General features: G+C 44.7%; 1 protein-coding gene and 1 long non-coding RNA gene across 3 annotated transcripts in view; one reads left to right on the top strand and one right to left on the bottom strand.

The window, feature by feature from the left end:
• Positions 1–1,805: 1,805 nt before the first annotated feature.
• LOC137541538 (uncharacterized) lies at positions 1,806–26,038 on the bottom strand. The gene is made up of 5 exons (XR_011025203.1): positions 25,897–26,038; positions 10,055–10,183; positions 7,695–7,761; positions 2,891–2,973; positions 1,806–1,881 (listed from the first exon to the last, which is right to left on the bottom strand). It is a non-coding gene; the product is annotated as an uncharacterized lncRNA (long non-coding RNA).
• The window catches only part of LOC137541535 (speedy protein 1-A-like), a 76,937-nt gene continuing 56,188 nt past the window's right edge, over positions 5,848–26,596 (top strand). Inside the window, exons 1-6 of one of the 2 annotated variants that reach the window (XR_011025202.1) lie at positions 5,848–6,035; positions 8,330–8,451; positions 9,872–9,930; positions 10,052–10,137; positions 13,271–13,433; positions 16,526–18,173. Coding sequence is in view for 1 of the 2 variants with exons in the window: in XM_068262871.1 (XP_068118972.1) it covers positions 5,983–6,035; positions 8,330–8,451; positions 9,872–9,930; positions 10,052–10,137; positions 13,271–13,433; positions 16,526–16,702 (660 nt within the window). In the remaining variant the exon portion in view is untranslated. Of the gene's footprint in view, positions 6,036–8,329; positions 8,452–9,871; positions 9,931–10,051; positions 10,138–13,270; positions 13,434–16,525; positions 18,643–26,596 lie in introns of those variants that run through there. The other variant, XM_068262871.1, reaches the window with a different exon arrangement.

Genomic DNA, 26,596 nt, shown 5'->3' on the forward strand with positions numbered 1-26,596 from the left:
GAACATCCAGCTACTTATAGGAATTTGGCTATAATAATAATTATATGGTAACAAACAGTAAAACGCCTTCATTTTGCAGATAATGGTGGCGGTCAGGTGACTGTTGCTGCTCCTGTATGTCTATGTGGACAGCAAGTTCCCCTATGCAGGCTTCAGAGAGTCTACTGTCCAATCCCACCCTCTCAATCAGAAACAACTCCCACAACCCATTCACATCAAGGGCAAAGACTGGCAACTCGGGCACATCATCCCCTACATCCTGATTAGGAGGGGTAGCGAGTGTGAAGTCGTTCCCTTCCCTGATGTCCAATCCATAATGAGACCAATTTCGGGCTGAAATTGGTCGAATGTATCGAACGGATATGCTGCAAGATATCGTGGTTGATCAGGTGCGCAGCAATGCAGAGTATATGTATCGTGTGGAGTAAGTATCGTAAACTAGGGCCAATTTAGGGGAAAGCAAATTTACTTATTAGTATATTTTTGGGATGTGGGAGGAAACCAGTGTTCCCGGAGGAAACCCACGCATACACGGGTAGAACATACAAACATCATGCAGATAGTGCCCTGGCTGGGATTCAGCAAAAATTAATTAACCCTTCGCACTCTCACATGCAAATGTTCAAACAAATGCATTCACAGATTTACTCATCCAGGCACAACTGTTATCCCTACAGCTAAATTAAAAGCCAGGGTTTTAGTTCACAGAAGAATGCATTCTTATGCTTAGTCACCTATACTGCGTAGAAGTACCCAGGTAAACATAGGTGTCCTAACTCTGGCCCTGTAACATGCATAGTGCAGACATGCAAACACATTCATTGCATCAAACCTATCAATGGATTAGGAGCACACATCCTAACTTCCTCTCCTGGGAAAGACAGTGCATCTTACCAATCGCATAAGGGAGCTAACGTTATGTGTCCATGTGCACCATGCGCATACACCAGCATAAGCTGTCTGCATGCTGACAAACATACAGGGGAAGGGGGGAGTGCACCGAATTGGACCCTAGCCACAGGGGTCAATGATAAGAATAAACATACATATATCCAGGCACATCGCCTCTAGTTAGGACATTAAATAAATTATTAGGGAAAGGGAGGTGCTGAAGGGGGTGTGGCTAGAAACAGCAAAAATCAATTAACCCTTCGCACTCTCACATGCACATTTGCATGTGTTTGCATGTCTGCACTATGCATGTTACAGGGCCAGAGTTAGGACACCTATGTTTACCTGGGTACTTCTACGCAGTATAGGTGACTAAGCATAAGAATGCATTCTTCTGTGAACTAAAACCCTGGCTTTTAATTTAGCTGTAGGAATAACAGTTGTGCCTGGATGAGTAAATCTGTGAATGCATTTGTTTGAACATTTGCATGTGAGAGTGCAAAGGGTTAATTGATTTTTGCTGTTTCTAGCCACACCCCCTTCAGCACCTCCCTTTCCCTAATAATTTATTTAATGTCCTAACTAGAGGCGATGTGCCTGGATATATGTATGTTTATTCTGGCTGGGATTCAAACCCAGAACCCCGCGCTGCAAGGTGAGAGCGCTAACCATTATGCCACCATGCTGCCCATTTAAGGGAAATGCCATTGCCAGCCACCAGCTTGGGCCTGTTCTGCACCTTACATAATGCAACCTTTGCCCCCTCCCCTCTGCCAGGAAATACAGCATTGGTCCACCATATAATGCTGCATTTATCTCCTAGGAAACAGCGCCTTTATCTCTCATATAATGCTGCTGTTGCCCCTCCAATCACTGGTGTTTAGTGACAATAGTAGAAGAAATACTGATACTTGCCAGCAACTTTGCTCTTGTGCTCCAGCTTCTCCTCGCCTCCTCATATGTCCCACACTGGTGTGCTCCAAGCTGGGACTGTAACACAGGAACATTGGTTAATGCAGCAGCAGATATCACAGCATCGGTTGCATTCAGGGCCGGCGCTACAATAGAGGCAAAGGGGACAATTGCCCCAGGGCCCCAAAGCCCAAGGTGTCTATCCCCAACTTAACTATTGCTCCCCAGGGCCCCTACACAGTCTTTAGCAGAGCCAGGGGGTGTCATCCCCTGTCTCAGACGCCCTATTAGGAAATATGGCTGCAACAAAAAGGTATATATTTGGGGGCCCCCGAGATTAATTTTGCCCAGGGGCCGCATTGTTACTAGAACCGGCCCTGGTTGCATTACTAAGGAAGCGGACTATTTTGTCTCAAAGTGTCATAAATGACACAGAACCTTTAAAAGCTTCTCATGGAACCCTAGTGACCAAACCCTGGATTAGACTGCGACTATGTACTCTGTAAAGTGCTGCAAAAGATCTCATTGCTATATAAATACAGAACAATGTGGTATGACACTAGAATGCAATTTTTTTTTACTCTGCATTTGCTTTGCGATTATTTTCTCTGATTGATTTACACATAAAAAAATCCCATTCAATTGCACTGACACAAGAGTTCACAAGAATTGCCAAACATTGCAGCACACTAGCAGAAAGGGGACACCACAAAACAATAAAAAAAATAACTAGTGTCCTTCTGATCAGCAAAATGCAAGCACTAAGATAGGGCTTGTGCACATCAAGAGGGCTTCTGAGCGCTTTTCAAATCGCCAGTGCTTGAAAAGCACTTGGGTACTGTAACCCCACAACAGCGCTGTGATTTTTTCAAAACCGCAAACACGCTGCATGTAGCATTTTTTAAGCTTGAATGAATAAGCAAAAACGCGAATTCAAAAAATCACTCAGAAAATCCATTCACAATATCGCAAATCGCTAGTGATTGCTATTACCGATTTTGGTGACTGATTTAGGTCACCCTCCTTAAAGCAATACTACAGTGGAAATTTAAACAAAATAAAAAAATTCAAATAAAAAAAAAGATACCTGGTCTGTCTTCCAGAGGAAGGATCTTGTTCTGGGGAAGGAACTCCTGTTGTATCATCATCTTATATTATAGAAATGTAGCCCTGTATAAGAAGCATAAAGTATGAGTGGTGCATGGGGGAATGGGGGGACAACAGAGGTTGCTCCGCCTGGGGTGCTAAAAAGGACAGACACTTTGCATTTTTTGGCCTTTCCTGATACCAGCGACTCCATCCTAACCAGGGCCGGTTTAAGCAACAATGGGGCCCCAGGGCAAAATAAACCTGGGGGCCCCCCCAACAGATACCCCGGAGCAAAAATTGACATTAAGGGACCTTTTTTGCAGCTGGTATAGTCAGGGTTTGAAGCCCCAATCGGTCGGAGCTCCACATTCTGGCTACCCCAGTCTGCATGGGGGACAAGGGGTTAAAAAGTTTCAGGAGGGGGGACCCCACATAATAATAAAAAAAAAAATTCCCACACTCTAAACATAAAAAAAATAAAAAATGGGAAAATAGGAAAAAAATGCCAGGGATCTTCATACAGCCATATTGCGGCTGTATAGCGATCCCTGGCCAAAGCGCTGCGGCTGCGTATGGACCCCCTGGAAACCCCGTCAGGAAATGTATTGCTCTTTCTTTTGACATATGTAAAATTACACTACCGTTAGGTACTAAAAGTGACATTTACCGCATTTAAAAGTATACTTTTTTCCTTTGAAACTTTAAAATCGATTTTCTCAAAAACTATAAGGTCTTTTTGAAAAATTGTTTTTTCCTCTTATTCCCAATGATCTCCTTAACATATCCTGCAAATGTAGGGTTTCTAGAATTTCAGGTGGATTTGCTATTAACCATTAAAGTCGGCTGGTTTTTAAATGTGTATTTATTTTCCTTTGAAACTTTAAAATCGATTTGAATTTTTTTTCCTCTTGTAGCCACTGGGGGCCCCTACAAGCTCTGGGGCCCTGGGGCAGCTGCCTCCTTTGCCTCTATGGTAGCGCCGGCCCTGATCCTAACAAAAGAGTAGCTGTTCCCTTTAGGCATATACTGTACAGTGGTGTGAAAAACTATTTGCCCCCTTCCTGATTTCTTATTCTTTTGCATGTTTGTCACACTTAAATGTTTCTGCTCATCAAGAACCGTTAACTATTAGTCAAAGATAACATAATTGAACACAAAATGCAGTTTTAAATGACGTTTTTTATTATTTAGTGAGAAATAAAACTCCAAATCTACATGGCCCTATGTGAAAAAGTGATTGCCCCCCCTTGTTAAAAAACAACTTAACTGTCGTTTATCACACCTGAGTTCAATTTCTGTAGTCACCCCCAGGCCTGGTTACTGCCACACCTGTTTCAATCAAGTAATCACTTAAATAGGAGCTATCGGACACAGAGAAATAGACCAAAAGCACCTCAAAAGCTAGACATCATGCCACGATCCAAAGAAATTCAGGAACAAATGAGAACAAAAGTACTGTAATTGAGATCTATCAGTCTGGTAAAGGTTATAAAGCCATTTCTAAAGCTTTGAGACTCCAGCGAACCACAGTGAGAGCCATTATCCACAAATGGCAAAACATGGAACAGTGATGAACCTTCCCAGGAGTGGCCGGCCGACCAAAACTACCCCAAGAGAGCAGAGAAAACTCATCCGAGAGGCCACAAAAGACCCCAGGACAACATCTAAAGAACTGCAGGCCTCACTTGCCTCAATTAAGGTCAGTGTTCACGACTCCACCATAAGAAAGAGACTGGGCAAAAATGGCCTGCATGGCAGATATCCAAGGCGCAAACCACTTTTAAGCAAAAAGAACATTAAGGCTCGTCTCAATTTTGCTAAAAAACATCTCAATGATTGCCAAGACTTTTGGGAAAATACCTTGTGGACCGACGAGACAAAAGTTGAACTTTTTGGAAGGTGCGTGTCCCGTTACATCTGGCGTAGAAGTAACACAGCATTTCAGCAAAAGAACATCATATCAACAGTAAAGTATGGTGGTGGTAGTGTGATGGTCTGGGGTTATTTTGCTGCTTCAGGACCTGGAAGGCTTGCTGTGATAGATGGAGCCATGAATTCTACTGTCTACCAAAAAATTCTGAAGGAGACCGTCTGGCCATCTGTTCGTCAACTCAAGCTGAAGTGATCTTGGGTGCTGCAGCAGGACAATGACCCAAAACACACCAGCAAATCCATCTCTGAATGGCTGAAGAAAAACAAAATGAAGACTTTGGAGTGGCCTAGTCAAAGTCCTGACCTGAATCCTATTGAGATGTTGTGGCATGACCTTAAAAAGGCGGTTCATGCTAGAAAACCCTCAAATAAAGCTGAATGACAACAATTCTGCAAAGATAATTGGGCCAAAATTCCTCCAGAGCGCTGTAAAAGACTCGTTGCAAGTTATCGCAAACGCTTGATTGCAATTATTGCTGCTAAGGGTGGCCCAACCAGTTATTAGGTTCAGGGGGCAATTTCTTTTTTACACAGGGCCATGTAGGTTTTGAGGTTTTTTTCTCACTAAATAATAAAAACCATCATTTAAAACTGCATTTTGTATTCAATTATGTTATCTTTGACTAATAGTTAACAGTTTTTGATGAGCAGAAACATTTAAGTGTGACAAACATGCAAAAGAATAAGAAATCAGGAAGGGGGCAAATAGTTTTTCACACCACTGTATATATAGTATACTTGCTGTGCATTTAGGTTTGAAAAGGTATAGCCACTTGTTATTTTATAACTGGGAACAGCTGCAACTGTTTGATGTATTTTACGCTTCAGAATAACATTCTTGTAAATGTGTATCTTTTTTTTTTTTAACAAACTGTCTGAACTTGGTATTAAAATCAGTAAAATGGCAGCCATATTGCTGCAGCCAGTTGGCAGTTGGGCTGCTCAGGTGCAGGGGGTCTGGAGGACTGGCAGGAGGCTAACTGCCATGAGGATGGCAGTTATTCGTCACTCGCTACAAGCATTCGATCAGGAAAGACACCAGTTGATTTCTCTCCTGATTTCTTTTGCCTGAAGTGAATATTTTGACTTCCAGTCAGTTTTATTTAGCCAAAGCAACAGCCTACAGTGACACACTCCATCCAGTCACCGTATTTCACCATGTTTCTTCGTTTTCTGATCAGCATGATGGGCTCAGGAAGAGTCAGCGAGAGGTAAGTGGAGCCACCAGAGGGCAGCACAGAGTTGTGTGTTTATCATTCTGTCATTCATGTTGTAACTAAAGCAGAATAACATCCTCAATATAGTTTCTTATTAACCTCCTGGGTGGGATGGCTGACATTATGGGGGGCAGGATAAACGAGCTGAAAGCGGTAGGCCCGACATGGGGCCTGCAGCTCAGAGACTCCCTGCTGGCAGTTGGGGTGCTTCTGGTGGCTCTGTCTGCTCCTGATGGCTTCTCCCGCCCCTCCTGGCAGCCAGGAATCCTTTTCCTGGGGTGACCGACAGAAATGCTGCAATTTAATGTGTGACAGCTTCTCTTCTGCAAGCAGAGCTGCGGATGGGAAAAGGACCCCCCTCTTCACTGATCAGCTGCCAAATACTGAAAAGTGACATTTATGAGCAATTTTTGAAACAAATTATATTGGGGTTTTTATTTTTTTGTGGTTTATGAGATCTGGTGACCCCACACACACACATACATCCCAACTTTTTGAGATGAGAAAGAGGGACACTTAAGCCACGCCTCTGCCACGTCCCTGATCCCGCCCCGTCACACCCCTTGTCACGCATATCACAAAGATTTCATAAGAAAAATATGTTGTTTTATAATTCAAACCACACTGGTCCTTTCTATCCTGGTTCATTTTCCTTCATATTAACATTTGAAAATAAGAAATATATAAATTTAAAAGATGGGAATAAAATTTAGAGCCAATTAAACACATTTTTCAGTAGGAAATACATATATTTACATAAAAAGAGGGACAAATCCCTGAAAGAGGGACAAATGAGGAGGAAAGAGGGACAGAGGGACAGGGCTCCCAAAAAAAAGGGACTGTCCCTCCAAAAGAGGGACAGTTGGGAGCTATGCACACACATTCAGATTTGGTTTGAGAATGTATCTATGTAGATTGGGCTGCTCAGGTGCAGGGGGCGGGGCTAGAGGTCTGGCAGGAGGCTGATTGCCGTGAGGATGGCAGTTATTCATCATTCGCTACAAGCATTGGATCAGGATCAGTTGGACCAGTTGATTTCTTTCCTGATTTCTTTTGCCTGAAGTGAATATTTTGACCTCCAGTCAGATATAATATAGTCAAAGCAACAGCCTACAGTGACACACTCCATCCAGTCACTATATTTCACCATGTTTCTTCGTATTCTGATCACCAAGATGGGCACAGGAAGAGACAGCGACAGGTAAGTGCAGCCTCCAGGTGGCAGCATAGAGTTGTGGGTGTATCATTCAGTCATTAATGTAACTGAATCAGAATAAAATCCTCAATATAGTTTTTTATTAATAACTAGCTGACCTAAGCCTGTTGCGTCCTGTCCCAACGGCTACGGGGGTAGTTAGGGCTAGGCACCACCAAGGGAGTGGTTAGAGTTAGTCACCACCAGGGAGGGTCTTAGGGTTAGGCACCACCAGGGGGGGTTTAGGGGTTAAGGATAGGTACAGAGAGGGTTCTGTGTGTTAACACTAAATAACGATAAGGCTTTAACGTTAAATAGCTATAAGCAACAAACGGATTAGCGGCAACACCGTGCGCCATTATTCTCAGGCGCCATTTTCAGATGGACCCTCACAGACACCAGATCATCACATGTATCATCCGTACAGAGGTCATGGTTTACACACAGATCACTTTTACCTCAGGGTACAGCCGTTCAGTTTTTTCCTTTCTGGGGTTTCCAAGATGCTTCCAGATGCTGCGTTGCCTATAAAAAGGATAAAGACACATCAGATAAATGATCCAACATGAAGTGCCACACAATGCAGTCTCATGCTAATAGGTGTAGGTCATGGCTGAGTCACTACTGGCAGATATGTAATCTGTAGGCTTATATTATGGAGAGCTACAAATGCCTGAGGGCCACATTGGGTTCTCAAGTTGGACAGGGGGTCCATAGTGCAAAATTGGGTGTGGGTATGACAGGATGGGGGGGGGGGGGCAGGAGTGTGATGTGCTTTAAAATGGGTGTGGCCATAACCGGATGACGGCGGAGCTAACAGTAATTTAACAGTGCAACGCAAAGACAGTGGGCCCAAGTTTTCTCCCAAAACACAGGCAAAGTAACCCAAAAGGTAATTAAACAACGTTCCCCTCACCCACAAACAACAAAGGGACAGCAGGCAGACCCCTCAGACAGCAAGATACATAATGTGGCAGCATTTCACCAGAAAATTCACATAATTGTGCAGCCTTTTTCCAGTTTACAGATTTGCAGAATATCTTTCCCAGCATGCATTGCCAGATATATAAACATGTGTAATTTCTACCTACAGGAGTGTGGAGACTGTGACTGACCCAGACGGACAGACAGCGGAGACAGGACGTCTCTCATCCCACCCTCAGAAGCCGGCCAACATTACACGAGCCATGAGGAAAGCCTTCTACAAGCTTCTTGGTCAGATATTTACCCTCTTCACCATTATCAGAACCTGTTAGGCTGATTTATGAAGACAGTGCAAAGAAAACTGGAGCAAAAATGGAGCAGTTCGTCACAGCAACCAATTCAGTTTCAACTGTTCATGAAACAAGGATTGTGATTGGTTGCCAGGTGTAACTGCTCCACTTCTGATCACGGTAACTTTGCACTTGTGGTGATAAATCAGCCAGCTGTCTTGGAATTAGTTCCTATTTTATAAGCTTATTCTGAATTGTATTTTTATAGTTTGGACAGTATAGGGGAAGATTAGAATATTTGCTATAATGGACCCTGGGATAATGGGGAAGATAACTGGGGTGGGGCACAGCTGAGGGCACAGAAATGGAAATAAGTCAGGGGGGGGGGGGGGGCACATCTTAGGTGGTAAAGCTGCATAGTATACAGTACTACCACCAGACTATTTAACATTTAAAAAAAATAAATTTTATTCTCCTGGATATATAAAAAAAATCTATATAAACACCTGCAGCTGCCATGAGATTGCCTCACCTAAGCTCTCATACTGAATCCTATGGAGCTGAATTCTTGGCAGCCATTAGAAGTGACATGTGAGGAGGTGTGTAGTCCAGAGAAGTCCCAAGGCTTCCTACGGATACAGTATATTAATGTCAAATTCTGAATAAATGCAAAGTGATGAGGTACTCACAAAGGTGGGTTGCAAGACCAGCAACCACAGTATAAAAACAAGTGAGGAAATCCCGTCCCCACTCGGGCTCTTTATCTTCAAATTTATGGGTCACACTCCAGAAAAAACGATTGTTCGGGTACACAAAACAAACAATTGACAGCAACCTCTAATAGCTAGGGGGCTGTAAACAATATCACTGGGAGGGAGAAGGCGCCCCAAAAAATAACCATGGATGTAATAAATATAAAATGGCTTACCTCTAACAAGAAGGGGCAACGCCAATATAGGAAAACATTTTTAATAATTAGACGCACAAACGATAACACGTTTCGCGGAGCACAGTCCGTTTCCTCAGATCAAATAAAGCAGTGTCTGAAAAGATGAATATTGTAGACACTCCTTAGCACAATACAACAAAATACAATATTAAATATTAAAATAGTAAATCAACATAAAAGGTAAAACGAAATGGGTAAATAAACCATCATCTGTTTTTTTCAATCATATATTTCCTCTCCTCCTCTTCCTTTGTGTATCTATAACCTCATAAAATATATTATTATTATTATAAGCGTGATTAAAAGGGACAGGCTGCCTAGTGGTGAGTTTGCAGGGGGTGTGGCTATGGGAGGAGTCTGTAATGGGAGTTCAGGGCCATGACGATGGATAACAGACTTCTCTTCTCTATAGTACAGTAAATTATCTAACTATTATAGTTCCAATATCTGACTGTTTTATTCTATTCAACAGACATTCCACAGATCAAGCATCTCTTTGAGCTGGACGGATGCCGCAGAGTCTCAGACAAGGTAAATATCAGCAAATAATGAATGGGATTATTATGCTGTTTTCTCATACACAAACACACTGAGAATACAGAATAGATTTCCTATTAATAAATGCTAATGTGCTCTGTAATTGTCATTTCAGTACCTGCTGGCCCCGGTCCTCATCTATTTCCACAGAGCTGGCCTTTCCATCGAGGAATGTACCGTCCAGAATTTCTTTGCTGCTTTGTAAGTATTGGAGTTCCTCTCCTCATTCATATTTCCAGATAACTGGCTGTAATATATCAGGCAAGAGAACTGAATGTCTATTAGAGCACCACTGCAATAATTATTTTTATTTTCTACCACCTAAGAGGTTTATGTACTGCTTACCTGAAAAGCTACCCATCATACTCACCTACATGATCGGGTCCTAAACTCTGGAGTGTCATGTGACCTCCCATCCATCACCTCCTATCATAGCACAGGTTAACCTTCTTCATTTTAAGAGAAGAAAACCAGAGGAAACGGCTAAAAAAAGACATTATCGGCTATCGGCAAACTGAAATACCGCTTTGAAAGAACTCTGTATCTGGAAGACCATTATTTTAAGAAAAAATGGCGTGTGTCACAAACTGCTACATTTGTGTGAAAAAATATTTAATTACCATACTGCGGTAATTGAAATCTATGCCGTATTTATGGCTGCTTATTCTTGCCATGGCGTAGATTCCAATTACCACACGGACCCACCGCTACCGCCGATGGTGCCGCTCTCCCCGTCGCTGAAGCTCACTCGCCCTGCTGTCGGTGTAAGCCGGTCAGGGTCCCTTTTCATTGGCTCCTGACCCCACAATCACTGTGATCTCATTGCCACCATCACTACAGCAAGCATGGACCTTCCCAGTAATGACCTTCAGTGTAGTACATATACAATGCAGCCGGCTCTACAGATAGCTATGACTGTGCTGCTTGTTCTGGCTGCCTGCCTGTGGGGATCTACTCAGGATGGAAGTCACTGAAGCTGGCTCTGTATGAGCGGCCAGAGATTACTGTAGTCTCCTCATGTGCTGACCTGGCTTCAGTGACTTCTGCACTGACCATGTGATCTCCATCCACACAGGCCAGAAGCTGGAAGGGACAGAATGGGTGCCTGGCATCTGGTGGGTCAGGCAGCCCCATTAGAGGCTACTGAACAGGGGGGACGTCTTCATCTGTAGCAGTGATGGCCAATATTAGGGAATTGTAATGTTTGCTGCAATCACTACAGTGAAATTTCACTTGTAGATCTTCCCCATTATAAGTACAAACATCATTCCACATAGACTGGGGGTTTCACGGAACCATGATTTACCCATCAGATAGTGCTGCCATATACAGAGATGCGATGATGCTAGATTGCTGTTTATTGGTGACATGTCCGGGCATAGGAGACTGTTAGATGTCAATGTCAGGGCATAGGAGACTGTTAGATGCCAATTCCAGGGCATAGGAGACTGTTAGATGTCAATGTCAGGGCATAGGAGACTGTTAGATGCCAATGTCAGGGCATAGGAGACTGTTAGATGTCAATGTCAGGGCATAGGAGACTGTTAGATGCCAATGTCAGGGTATAGGAGACTGTTAGATGCCAATGTCAGGGTATAGGAGACTGTTAGAAGCCAATGTCAGGGCATAGGTGACTTTTAGATGCCAATTTCAGGGCATAAGAGACAGTTAGATGCCAATGTCAGGGCATAGGTGACTTTTAGATGCCAGTTTCAGGGTATAGGAGACTGTTAGATGCCAATGTCAGTGCATGAGAGACTGTTAGATGCCAATGTCAGGGTATAGGTGACTGTTAGATGCCAATGTCAGGGCATAGGAGAATTTTAGATGCCAATGTCAGTGCATGGGAGAGTATAAGATGCCAATGTCAGGCCATGGGAGACTGTTAGATGCCAATGTCAGGGCATAAGAGACTGTTAGATGTCAATGTCAAGGCATAGCAGACCGTTCGATGCAATGTCAGGGCATAGCAGACCGTTCGATGCCAATGTCAGGGCATAAGAGACTTTTAGATGCCAATGTCAGGGCAAAGGAGATTTTTAGATGCCAATGTCAGGGTATAGGAGACTGTTAGATGCCAATGTCAGGGAATAGGGGAACGATTAGATGCCAATGTCAGGGCATAGGAGAACTGTTAGATGCCAATGTCAGGGCATAGGAGACTGTTAGAAGCCAATGTCAGGGCATGGGAAACTGTTAGAAGCCAATGTCAGGGCATAGGAGACTGTTAGAAGCCAATGTCAGGGCATAGGAGACTGTTAGAAGCCAATGTCAGGGCATAGGAGACTGTCAGATGCCAATGTCAGGGCATAGGAGACTGTTAGATGCCAATGTCAGGGAATAGGGGAACGATTAGATGCCAATGTCAGGGCATAGGAGAACTGTTAGATGCCAATGTCAGGGCATAGGAGACTGTTAGAAGCCAATGTCAGGGCATAGGAGACTGTTAGAAGCCAATGTCAGGGCATAGGAGACTGTCAGATGCCAATGTCAGGGCATAGGAGACTGTTAGAAGCCAATGTCAAGACATAGAAGACTGTTAGATGCCAATGTCAGTGCATAGGTGAATTTTAAATGCCAATGTCAGGGCATAGGAGACTGTTAGATGCCAATGTCAGGGCATAGGAGACTGTTAGATGCCAATGTCAGGGTATAGGACACTGTTAGATGCCAATGTCAGGGCATAGGAGACTGTTAGATGCCAATGTCAGGGCATAGGAGACTGTTAGAAGCCAATGTCCAGGCATATTATCACTTAATTAAGGTAAACCTATGCGAAAAACTCACAAAAGGTACATTTACCTGAGGAGAGGGAAGCCTCTGGGTGATTCAGAGGCTTCTCCTATCTTTCTGCTGCCCATCTCTATCTCTATCTCACCGGGACCCTCTTCCTCTGCATGGCTGTGCTGCTGTCCATGTACAAGCCTGGCCACACTGCGTAGGTGCACAGATGGCCAGTGCCTGCACCGTAGCACAGAGCTGCTGGTGTACGGAGGACAGAGCCATGCATGAGCGGTTCCATGCTACTGGGCAGATGTGGGCCATCCGTGCATCTCCACAGTGCGGCCACGCTCAGAAACCGATCTGTTCAACAAGTATTTGTCCAATCAGTGCAGAGGGTCCCAGCACTGGATCAGTGGGGTGTGGAGGATGGGGGAGGCCTCTAGATTATATAGAGTCTTCCTTGCACTGAGGTAAGTATCTTTTCCTTTTCTTTTTCTTCCAGGTACACTTTCAACTGAGCACAATTCCATTTATAACTACATATTACAATTCAGCAATGCATATGTGTATGTCTCTATAGCAAATACTTATTCTGCCATAATGTCTGCAGGTATCTCGCAAATGAGATGGAGGAGGATGTGGATACCTACACGTGCATCTTCCTATTCGGTGCAGAATTCTTTGTGAACAGGAAGGAGTTTGATGATGTCGTGTGGTCCCTGTACCGACGCCTGAACTACAGTGCCTGGGTCAGTCCAGAGGAATGTCGTCATGTAAGTACAGCCCGAGCCCTAAACATTATCCTGAAATGTGATGGAAAATGATATGTAAGTAGGATGTTATAAGCAGTGGCGTTCCTACCGTCAAGCAGCAGGAGCGGCCCGCCCCGGGTGTCTTCATGGTGGGGGGTGACACCCGGAGTCCTGTGCTGCCGCCCCTGCCGCTGTGCTTAGCTCGCCTGTGGCCTCAATCCCTGCAGGGGCCTCGGGCTGGGCTCGGCTGGCACCCCCCCCCCGTGTTCCCTCCCATCATCAGACCAACAGAGCACCGTGACACAGACACCGCGGGACACGACTACTTCATATGCGGAAGTGACGTCACTCGTCACCTCCTGCATATGAGCCGACTCGCGCGGCTGCACAGTGTGCGCCGCTCTGTCAGCCGGGTCCCACGCTGATCTGAGGTCTCTGCTCCTGTTCGCCGCGCTGATCTGCAGGTCTGATGGGAGGAGGGAGAGAGAGAGAAACACTACCTACCACCCACTGCTACCTAAACCTTACATACCTATCTACCTAACCACCCACCCAAACACTGCTACCTACCTACCCACCCACTGCTGCCTACCTACCTACACCTTACCAACATACCTAACCACCCACCCCTACCTAAATTTTACCTACCTATCTACCTAACCACCCACCCAAACACTGCTACCTACCTACCTACGCACCCACTGCTGCCCACCTACCTAAACCTTACCAACTTACCTAACCACCCACCGCTACCTATACCTTACCTACCTATCTACCTAACCACCCACCTAAACACTGCTACCTACCTACCCACCCACCCAATGCTGCCTACTTACCTACCTACATCTTACCAACTTACCTAACCACCCACCGCTACCTAAATCTTACCTACCTATCTACCTAACCACCCACCCACCCAAACACTGCTACCTACCTACCCACTGCTGCCTACCTACCTACCTAAACCTTACCACCCACCGCTACCTTAATCTTACCTACCTATCTACCTAACCACCAACCCAAACACTGCTACCTACCTTAAACCCCACAAACTGTTTCCTACCTACCTACCCACACACTGCTACCTACCTAAACCCAAACACTGCTACCTACCTAAACCCACATATTGCTACCCATTTATCTAACCACTCTACTACCTAACCACCCACTGCTGCCTACATACCTAAACTTACCAACCTACCTAACCACCCACCGCTACCTAAACCTTACCTACCTAACCACCCACGCACTGCTACCTACCTACCTACCTACCTAAACCCACACACTGCTACGTTACTTAGCTAAAACCCCACAAACTTCTACCTACCTACCCACACACTGCTACCTACCTGCCTACTTACGCACACACTGCTACCTACCTAAACCCACACACTGCTACCTATCTGCCTATCTAAAACCCCACAAGCTCCTACCTAACTACACATACACTGCTACCGGACTACCTAAACCAACACATTGCTATCTACCTGCCTAAAACCACACAAACTGCTACCTACCTACCCAACCACCGCCTGGGGACACCCTGCTACCTATACTGGGGGTCACCTTACTACCTATACTTGGGGGGTCACCTTACTTCCTATACTGTGGACGCTTAGCACCTATACTGGGGACACCTTCCTACTTATACTGGGGACATCTTACCACCTATACTGTGGCACCTCACTACCTATACTGGGAGCTCCCTACATATTTATGTGACTTGCCGCCTATACTGGGGAGCTGGTACCCACATCTAGTTATATAGTGGAGCCCCACCCATGGCCACACCCACTTTGCCTCAGAGGAGCTCACAATCTAATCCTACCATAGTCATAGTGTAATGTCCTACCATATTATGTATTAATTTAGCTCTCACATCTCCTGCAGCACTTTACAGAGTACATAGGCATGTGACTGACTGTCCTCAGAGGAGCTCACACTCTAATCCTACCATAATCATAGTGTAATGTCCTACCGTATTATTATTATTATGTATTTATATAGCACTGACATCTTCTGCAGCACTTTACAGAGTACATAGTCATGTCACTGACTGTCCTCAGAGCTTACAATCTAATCCTACCACAGTCATAGTCTAATGTCCTACAATATTATTATTATTATGTATTTATATAGCAGCGCCATCTCCTGCAGCACTTTACAGAGTACATAGGCATGTGACTGACTGTCCTCAGAGGAGCTCACACTGTAATCCTACCATAGTCATAGTCTAATGTCCTACCATATTATTATTGTGTATATATATATATATAGCACTGACATGTTCTGCAGCACATTACAGAGTACACAGTCATGTCACTGGCTGTCCTCAGAGGAGCTCACAATCTAATCCTACCACTGTCTCACTGTCACGCTCACTAATTTTCATCTTTTTATTCGGGGGGGGGGGGGGGGGTGTCTGTGGATAATCAGCACCGGGTGTCAAATACCCTAGGTACGCCACTGGTTATAAGTTACAACCATCACAGCAGAAACATTATGAGCCTCATTTACTAAGCAGAAGGATTGCACAATAGATCCCTTAGCTTAGTGTTGCTGTGATTGGCTGAGTAGCAGGTGAGCAGCACAGTACATAGACACAGCGAGTTATCTTCTGTATTGCTGGAGCCATGCCTGGCACCTCCTGCATCAATGCACAGCTCCACTGAAATACACAGGGAACCACTCCATGTGCAGCACCGGCCAGGTCACTGCTCACATGCCACACCAACCACACTGTTATTACACATCATATAATACATGAGGACAGCATGCCCCGATCCCCAGCATCCGATCCCCAGCATTACTAAACCTGGTACCCCATGCAGGCTAGTATTTACCAGCAAGCCCGTTAGCAAGGATCTCCATCCTCAGCAGCACCAGCCCACCTGCTGCATATAATCTGGGGTACACTGCAAAAGGGGGCATGTCACTGGGTCATGTAAACACACATGGAGATCAGACCTCCGATTTTACGTCAAGCTCTAGTTGTCTCCATTCAGTCACAGTATTGTATCATTTCTTATAAAACACAATCTGAAATATTATTTAGCTTCTCTGCTTTATATTTCCTTCCAGCATTACTAATATGAATTTATATCTTTTATTAGGTCATGAGGTTTCAGTTTCACTGGGCATGGAGGAGACAGAGGATGGCCTATCACGGACCGGCCATCATGGAGAAGTACAGGTCCGACAGCGAAAAGAAGGGGATGCATCCGTCAAGAGGTTACACCTGTGACCGTTGTGAGAGGTCCAGGAACCAAACCTGTTGCATCTTGCAGTAACTGTCATCTACTGCACCTCCCCCTCCCCTGCCATCTTCTCTACAGACTGTGACCATCTGCAGTGACTGTCACCTCCTGCTTCCTCTGACACATTCAAGCTCTTCCCATCTCCTCCTATCTTGTCATCTCAAGCAGCTTGTCACCATCTACAGCTCTTGCCATCATCTACATTGTCATCTTCAGAAGCTCCTATCATCTCCTGCAGTGCCGGTCATTTCCTGCACTGATTGTATACTTCAACTCAACTCCTGCAGTATCTGTCATCTCCTGCAGTGGTCGACCTTCAATACAGTTCCTGCAGTGCCCATCATCTGCAGCGACCGTCCTTCAATATAGTTCCTGCGGTGCCCATCATCTGCAGCGACCGTCCTTCAATACAGTTCCTGCAGTGCCCATCTGCAGCGATCGTCCTTCAATACAGTTCCTGCAGCGCCCATCATCTGCAGCGATCGTCCTTTAATACAGTTCCTGCAGTGCCCATCTGCAGCGATCGTCCTTCAATACAGTTCCTGCAGTGCCCATCATCTGCAGCGATTGTCCTTCAATACAGTTCCTGCAGTGCCTGTCATCTCCTGCAGTGTTTGTCCTTCAATACAGTTCCTGCAGTGCCCATCATCTGCAGTGACCATCTCCATCTCATCACCTGCAGGACCTATAACCTCCTGCAATGAATGCCTCCTTCATCCAATGTCATCAATTACAGCTCCAGCCAACTTAAAACATCAATTGCCGCTCCCAACATCAACTAGCCTTAAGCCTCCAGCTCCAGCCTTTAACAACCATGTTAGCAAGCCCCTCCAGTCATCCACAAGCATCCTAGCTTGCAGCCCCAGCCATCTACAGCCATCTTTCATGCACCCGGAATGTGGACATATCTGAGGTACTTATTCATTATTTGGCCTTCAGTTCAATTCCAGCTTGGAGCTGTGCCACACAACCCACTTGTCACACAAACTTATGAGAATATCTGGGTACTTACTCGCAGAATCCTCATGGGTTTGTATGATGCCGGGGAGGTGGGAAGCATGGCACTTCTCCAACTTAGATATAAAGTTGATGCCACATCTAATAACCTCCTTAGCGGTATGATTCATCCCAGATTTAGTGTCTAAAAGCAGTACAACTCTTTCTGTGAAAAGAATCACACCACTAAGTACAGTCAGCCAGAAAGCCCCCCACCTAGTTTAGGCAGCCAGAGAGTGACCCCTGAGAGTAGGTAGCCAGTGACCCCCGAGTGTAGACAGCCAGAGTGTAACCCCTAGTGTAGGTAGCCAGTGACCCCCGAGTGTAGACAGCCAGAGTGTAACCCCTAGTGTAGGCAGCCAGTGACCCCCGAGTGTAGACAGCCAGAGTGTAACCCCTAGTGTAGGTAGCCAGGGACCCCCGAGTGTAGACAGCCAGAGTGTAACCCCTAGTGTAGGTAACCAGTGACCCCCGAGTGTAGACAGCCAGAGTGTAACCCCTAGTGTAGGTAGACAGTGACCCCCGAGTGTAGATAGCCAGAGGGTACCCCCTAGTATAGGTAGCCAGTGACCCCATACAGGTAACAAACACCTGAATTGCTAAATATATGTCAGGGTATGATACAATCAAACACTGGGATCTAACAATCCCCATTAGCCCCTAAATGTATAATGGGTACTATAGTACCTAAAACATAACCTTTAATAAGTCGTTTGATAAAAACGGGCCATTAAACCATGACCATATAACACATAACATCTGGACACACACACACACACACACACACACACACACACACACACACACACGGTCTCTGACTTCATGTCACTTTGTTATGCACTGCACCTTTTATTATTTTTCCTGACGAAGCTTAATTGTATTAATAAGCGAAACATGTTGATTTAATGGGTGTTTATTAGTCAGTGGGGGGTTAGTCCTATTTGTCATGATTTGGGTTATCAAGCAGTGCAGCAGTAATTAGGCTGTATTGCCTGCTTTCACTACTTGGTTTGCACTGACTTGGGGTCTTTTCCTACCCTGTATATGACAAGTTTCAGCTAGTGACATCTTCCTTCTATGACCTTGTGACTTTCCACTACCACTGTGTATTTCTTGTATATGGGTGTGGCTAATAACGTACTGTCAGCTGTATTTGGGCTGAGCCTTTACCCTATCTTCTTCATGAGATAAATTGGTCATAGTATCGATTTATTACATATATATATGTGGAGTTCCCCCTAAATGTTATGTGTTATATGGTAATGGTTTAATGGCCCATTTTTAACATATGACTTATTAAAGGGATTGTTTGATCTCAGTGTTTGATTGACCCCCTACAGGTAGCCAGAGTGTGTCCCCCATTATGGGTAGACAGAAAGTGCCCCCTTCCCCAGCAGAGATTGTCAGAGAAGCCCCCAAAATATAGGCAGGCAGAGAGTGCCACACCTTTTAAGAGGGGAGGCTAGTGTTACAGCGCCCCCATTTATAGGTAGCCAGGCAGCGTACCCAGAGGGAGGAAGTACATTATCAGCCGGTGGGGGTATGGTTTTGAGTAGCTTTATAGCCACTCTGCTGGGAGCAGTAGTGCACCAGAATCTGGCTCCACTGCAGCTAAAGTCCAGGCTTTATCTAGGTGGCGGTGGTGTGTGTGTGTGTGTGTGGGGGGGGGGGGGGTAGACACATATAGGGGAGGTTGATGTTAAAAGTAAAGCAGGGGGAGGTTAGTGTAAGCAGCACATAGGGGGGAGTTGGTGTGGGAATTAGATTACAGAGGGTGAAAGTAGAATATCTGTATAATAACCGATATTCTCCTATCAGGAATCAGGGCTAGTAGGGATACCAGTAAAATTACCCATTCTACTATCTGTATTACCCGGCACCCATTGTTCCTGTCTCCCCTATTATATGTAGAAGTGGGTGCTTCAGAGGTTCCTCAGCTGTAAATCTTGGCCTTTGATGTGGACACATCTCAGGTACAAGTTATTTTCTGGCCTTCAGATCAGCTCTGGCTTGGAGTTGTACCACACAACGCACTAGTCATGTAAACCAGTGAGAACATCTTAGTAGCTACTGCTAGAATTCCCATTGGTTTGTATGATGTCAGGGAGGTGGGAGAAATGGCATTATTCCAACTTAGACCTGAACTTGATGCCATACTTCAGGAAGAAACAATGTCTGGGAAGGACCCCTGTGTACATGTTGTATCTGCAGCTTTGATTTCAGCCCTGAACCTGGAACATCACCACACCCCCACTCATCACACAAACCAATAAGAGCATGTAAAGATCCCATTGGCTGCACCCTTACTGATTAGTGTGATATTGGGGAAGGTGAGGGTCATGGTGAGGATCCAACTAAGAGCTTAAATTGTTGCTACATTTACAACATGCACCTGGGCTTGTAGGGTTGGGTGCCCACAGGGTCCATTACAGTACACCTGGGGTTTTGATCAAAGCTTTGCATCTGCTGTATTTGTGACTTTCACTTCAGCTCTGAGCACAGAGCTCTGCCAGGCCTCCCACCTGTCACACACACCCATGAGAGCACATCAGCAGCAATTGTCAGAGCTCTCATTGGTCTGTGTGACATGGGAGGGTATGGGTGGGCATGGGTGGCATGGCACAGCCCCACCTCAGAGACGAACCTGTTGTCACACTTACAGTATATGTGTAGGCTTGTTGGTAAGGCTGCCTCATAAATTCCCTAAGTGGGAACCCCAGGCTTTGATCAAAGCCTCATGTATGTTGGATCTGTGGCTCTGACTTCATCTGTGAGCTTAGATTTATATCATGCGCCCCACACATCACAGAAACCTGCAAGGACACACAGCAGCCAATTAGCTGCAGTCTTGCTGGTCTGTGTGATTCAGGGGGTGGGAGTCATGGTGTGGAGTCAACACAGAACTGACGTTTTTGCCACATTTACAACACACCCCGGCTTGCAGAAGTAGGTGCATCATAAGTTCCCCGATTGTTAAAAGGATCCTGAGCAGTGGGGGAAATTCACTTCAGCCGAAGTCCCCTCTGCTCAGGTCCCTTTAATGTTGGCCTTTGATGTGGACACATCTCAGGTACAAGTTAATATTCTGGCCTTCAGATCAGCTCTGGCTTGGAGTTGTACCACACAACCCACTTGCCAAAAAAAAAACAGTGAGATTATCTTAGTAGCTTCTCCTAGAATTCCCATTGGTTTGTATGATGTCAGGGGAGTGGGAGACATGGCAATACTCTAATTTAGACCTGAGGGTAATGTCACATTTAGGGAAGGCATTAGGTTAATAGAAGGAGGGTCAAGGGAAGAATAGGCCAGGGATCCCTGGGAGTTTAGTCATCCTTGTGTGCATGCTGTATCTGTAGCTTTGGTTTTACCTCTAAACCTGGAACATTACCACACCCCCACCCATCACACAAACCAATCAGAGGACACAGGCATCCCATTGCCTGCACTCTTACTGATTTGTGTGATACCGGGGAGGGTGGGGGTCTTGGTGTGGCTCCAACACAGAGCTGAAACTGCTGCTACACTTACAACATACACCTGGGCTTGTGGTTCAGGGGTGGGAGGCATGATGTGGCATCAACTCAGAACTGAAGTTTTGGCCACATTACATGCGCCCAAACAAACACACTTGGGTGCAAAGTAGGTTCCCTTTTGATATGGACATATTCCAGGTGTATGAATGCCAGGCCTCTATACATCACAGGCCACACATCTCTCGCCACCTATCACAGGCCTCTATACATCACAGAGGCCTCCAGGACACATATCTCTCTCCAGCTATCACTTTATATCAAACTAACCATTGCCTCAGTTATGTGTGTTTTCCTCCTTGTCTGAGACTTCCATCTATGTGCCTGAGATATCATTTATTTATATTAATGCATTATGCTGGCTACCTACTTGTGGTAGGACCTGGGTATCGGCAAGTAAGGGACTGCCTGTTGGGGTGAAGTATGGTGGGGACTTTGTGGGCCCCGAGCCGCTACGGTAGCCATGAAGGCCTGACAGGAACCACAATGGGTAAAGTCAAGTAATGCATTATGAATGATATTTCATGGCTATGGGAGGCATCTAGGTTCTACTTCTCTGCAGTTTTTGTCATCACGTTTGAGAATAATACTAACACCACGATTGTAATACTATTGTGATAGGTGGCTTTTTCTGTATATGTTCGTATTGTCCAGCTTATTGATAAATATGTGATGTGTGAAATTGTTTTATGGCAATTCCAATTTCTATTGTTTGTATATATTAAATGTATAATAAACTTTCATGAATTTATTTCTGCCTCCTTAGTCATATATTTGTACTGGTATATTTTTTTTTGATTGCCTCACAATGGTTCAGATGTCTGGTTCACACTAGCAGTGGGGTCCCATTTTCTGTTATCTATGGGTTCCGGTATTGTTAATTGGGGCCTTTGAACAGAATCATGTGCCTGTAGCTGAGATAATCACTTATTATTTGAAATGAGGTCTCTGCCCAGTCCCCGCCCATCACACAATCCAGTGAGAGCACGCCAGCAGCCATTACTGGAGCTCTTATTGGTTTGTGTGACATGGGAGGGTAAGGTAAGTATGGGGGGCATGGCACAACCCTATCATGGAGCTGAACCTGTTGTCACATTCCCTTATTGTGATCCCAGGACCCCAGTCAATGTAATGAGCATGATATATCTTTGGTTCTTTATTTATATTTTCTACCAAGCACTTCATCCATCATATAAACCAGTGAGGACACATCAACAGCCACTTGGCAGCGCTCTTGCTTGATTGTGTGACATCAGGGGAGGGAGGGACTGCAGTAATCACAGGTTCTGCATACCTCCCAACTTTCTGAGATGAGAAAGAGGGACACTTTAAGACACGCCCCTGCCACACCTCTAACCACTCCCCCACCGCAAACCAATAGCCACGCATACCCGTAAAAATACGTAAGCAAAAGATGTAATATTACAATTCAAACCACACTGGCCTTTTCTATTATCACTAGCTTTTCTTCATATTAACATTTGAAATTAAGAAATACAGTGGTTTGCAAAAGTATTCGGCCCTGTAACGATCGGTGTCAACACACAGAGAGAATCTGATTATTGGTGATCTGCAGTATCACCAAGAATACAGATATATACCTGATTATTGATGATCTGCAGAATCACCAATAATACTAGTATAACTAACCTCTGGACACCTGATGAAGTGTAAGTGTTTGGTGCAACAGTATATGAGCCTGGATCACCTGAGGAGCAGGTGACCCTAGACCGTAACGAGTATCTCCTAGTTAGGGTTGGAGATAACCAGAGAGCCAGTGATTCCCTGAACTGCTGGGAGTCAGACTCTACTGCAGTCAAAGGACTCCTATAGGATAGAGTCCCTAACTGGATTGCAGAGAGGTCCCTCTGAGGGACAGGGAGTCCCTGAATCTACTGGACATCCCACCAGGGGGGGAGGGGTGTCACAGGTAGCAGGGTCGGTCAGGCCGGGTCGGCAACACACGAGCAGATAAGGTACAGATACAGAAGGCTGATTCGGCAACCAGGGACAGGCAGGGTTGGCAACAGGTAATCAGATATGCGAAGGTACCGAATCAGAGAGCAAGACAAGGGTCAAGAGAGCAATAGGTCATAACAGATATCAAGCAGAGGCCTAGTCTAGCGTGTGAGGTCCGTGGTCTCAACACTCAGGAACTGATGTAAAGAATTACACAGCAATGACACAGTATCCCTAATCTTGGGTGTGAGGTCCGTGGTCTCTACACCCTGGAACTGGTCAAAGAATAACACAGCAATGACACAGTATCCCTAATCTTGGGTGTGAGGTCCGTGGTCTCTACACCCTGGAACTGGTCAAAGAATAACACAGCAATGACACAGTATCCCTAATCTTGGGTGTGAGGTCCGTGGTCTCTACACCCTGGAACTGGTCTAAAGTATAACACAGTAATAACACAGTAATAACACAGTAATCTGGCTAAGTGTGAATTCCCAGGTCCACCTGGTTCTAACACACTGAGGGATCTGACTATGGTCTGAGTGCTAACACATAAGCATTCGCAACGGCAGACAACCAGCAACTGACAAGCAAGAAGTATATATAGCAGAGCGCTCCTCAGCGCCGCCCAGTCCTATTCAGCCAATCATCTACTGCGCTGGGATCAGCTTATCATCCTGATTAGCTGATCCTTCTCCTATTGGCATAAAGGGCCTGCCTGTTAGCGCGCGCGTAGCTCTCCATCTGTGTGCACTACTAGGCTCAGAGAAACCGCCAGTCTGAACACGGAACCAGCCGCCTCGCTGTCAGACCGTGCGGCAGTGTCTCCGCACTCCATTACAGGCCCCCTTGAAGTTTTCCACATTTTGTCATATTACTGCCACAAACATGAATCAATTTTATTGGAATTCCATGTGAAAGACCAATACAAAGTGGTGTACACGTGAGAAGTGGAACGAAAATCATACATGATTCCAAACATTTAAAAAAAAAAAAAAAAAAACTGCATTCAGCCCCCTGAGTCAATACTTTGTAGAACCACCTTTTGCTGCAATTACATCTGCCAGTCTTTTAGGGTATGTCTCTACCAGCTTTGCACATCTAGAGACTGAAATCCTTGCCCATTCTTCTTTGCAAAACAGCTCAGTCAGATTAGATGGACAGCATTTGTGAACAGCAGTTTTCAGATCTTGCCACAGATTCTCGATTGGATTTAGATCTGGGCTTTGACTGGGAAATTCTAACACATGGATATGTTTTGATTTTAATCCATCCCATTGTTGCCCTGGCTTTATGTTTAGGGTCATTGTCCTGCTGGAAGGTGAACCTCCGCCCCAGTCTCAAGTCTTTTGCAGACTCCAAGAGGTTTTCTTCCAAGATTGCCTTGTATTTAGCTCCATCCATCTTCCCATCAACTCTGACCAGCTTCCCTGTCCCTGCTGAAGAGACGCACCCCCAGAACATGATGCTGCCACCTCCATATTTGACAAAAGTCCCCTGTGTTAATGGAGCATGTCCGCTGAGAATAAACACAGTTTTTGTACAAAAACAGTGTTTATTCTTAAATAGAGCTGCCGCGCTGCCTCCAGCCGACAAAATCCACCACCTGATCGTTAGATTTATGTATGGGAACTTTGTTCCCATTCATTAATATTCCTGCAACCCACCCGTGATCCAGGCTTCCATTGAAACCTGCGTCACTTCCCTAGTAACAATGCAGCAATACATTGTTTCCTATGTATCGTAGTTGTACGCTACATAGTATTTTAATCAGTGGGGACATCTTGTGGCCAAATAGTAAAATTACATTTACAGACATTAGGGAATAAAAAAATATGTATGTCAAGAGGGCAATATTATTATACATTTATGGGCTAAAAATTAGCGATGGATGTAAAACTGAAAAAATTTACCTTTATTTCCAAATAAAATACTGTCACCATACATTATACTAGGGATATAATTTTAACGTTGCAATAACCAGGACAAATGGGCAAATAAAATGTGTGGATTTTATTTACGGTAGTATGTATTATTTTAAAACTATAATGGCCGAAAACTGAGAAATAATGATTTTTTATCAATTTTTTTTGTATTATTCCTGGCAAAATGCATTTAGAATAAAAGAATTCTTAACATAATGTACCACCCAAAGATAGCCTGGTGGCAGAAAAAACAAGGTATAGATCATTTCTTTGTGATAAGTAGTGATAAAGATATTGGGGAATGAAAGGGAGGAGCGTTGAAAGGGGAAAATTCCTCTCGTCCATAAGGTGAAAAATATCTGTGGACTGAAATGGTTAATGGTACTTTTTCACTTTTTTTTGGTACTTTTTTCAGTTGCAAAGTGCAGAAAAGTTATTCTAAATAAAGGATGAAACATCATCTCCCGGGAGAAAACTTAAATTGCATACGGGCCCTGAGTTTTCTCCTAAGTGATATTTTCAAACGTGGCAGTAAAATGCCTTTCTAAATCAACAGTAAGCAAAAAATAAATAATTGAATAAAATATTAAAATAGTTTTGAAAGTACTTTTCCACCTACTTTCTGTTACCTTTTTAATTGCACAATATTTACAAGTTATTCTAAATAGAAGATAAAAAAAATATCACCTAGGAGAAAACACTGGAGAAAAAAAAACTATTGCATATGAACCCTTTTGTGTTTAAAGTATGGGAGGAATTTCTCACCCAATATCACAGCAGCTCACATGAAGTTGTTGCTAATAGCATCAATACTAACCAATCAGCAGCTTGCACTTGTGAGTAGAAAGACAACAATGAGAACGGGACAACTGCTGGGCAATCCAAGGACATCCACCTCAACGAATCGTCGGGGAAACTTTGTAAAGTCCTCACCATTGGCTCCAAGAAGATTGAACGTCAAGAGACTAGAGAGAAAAATGCTCTCAATGTGATCAGCTTAATCCGATTTTAATAAAACAAAAAAAACAGACAAGACAAATAACATCACAATTTTCTCCTGGTGGACTCAAAGCACAAGAGCTGCAGACACTAGGATGTGCTCTATAAGCAGTAGCAGTGTTGTGGAGTCTTGCCCAAGGTCTCCTACTGAATAGGTGCTGGCTTACTGAACAGGAAGAGCCAAGATTCGAACCAAGGACTCCTGTGTCAGAGGCAGAGCCCTTAAAGGACAACTGTAACTAAACGGATATGTAGGCTGACGTATTTATTTCCTTTTAAACAATACCAGTTGCCTGGCAGCCCTGCTGATCTATTTGGCTGCAGTAGTGTCTGAATAACACCAGAGACAAGCATGCAGATAATCTTGTCAGATCTATCTTCCTCAGAGGCAGTTAGATAATAAATACAAAACTCCAACAGGTCAACTATAACATTGATTCATTCATTCGATAGGTCTATGGGACATCGATGGGCAGAACGGCTGTAGTCCTGCCTTAGGCCCGGTTCACATTAGCGGT

This window comes from Hyperolius riggenbachi, chromosome 12 (assembly GCF_040937935.1).
Source record: "Hyperolius riggenbachi isolate aHypRig1 chromosome 12, aHypRig1.pri, whole genome shotgun sequence".
Taxonomy (NCBI): Eukaryota; Metazoa; Chordata; class Amphibia; order Anura; family Hyperoliidae; genus Hyperolius; species Hyperolius riggenbachi.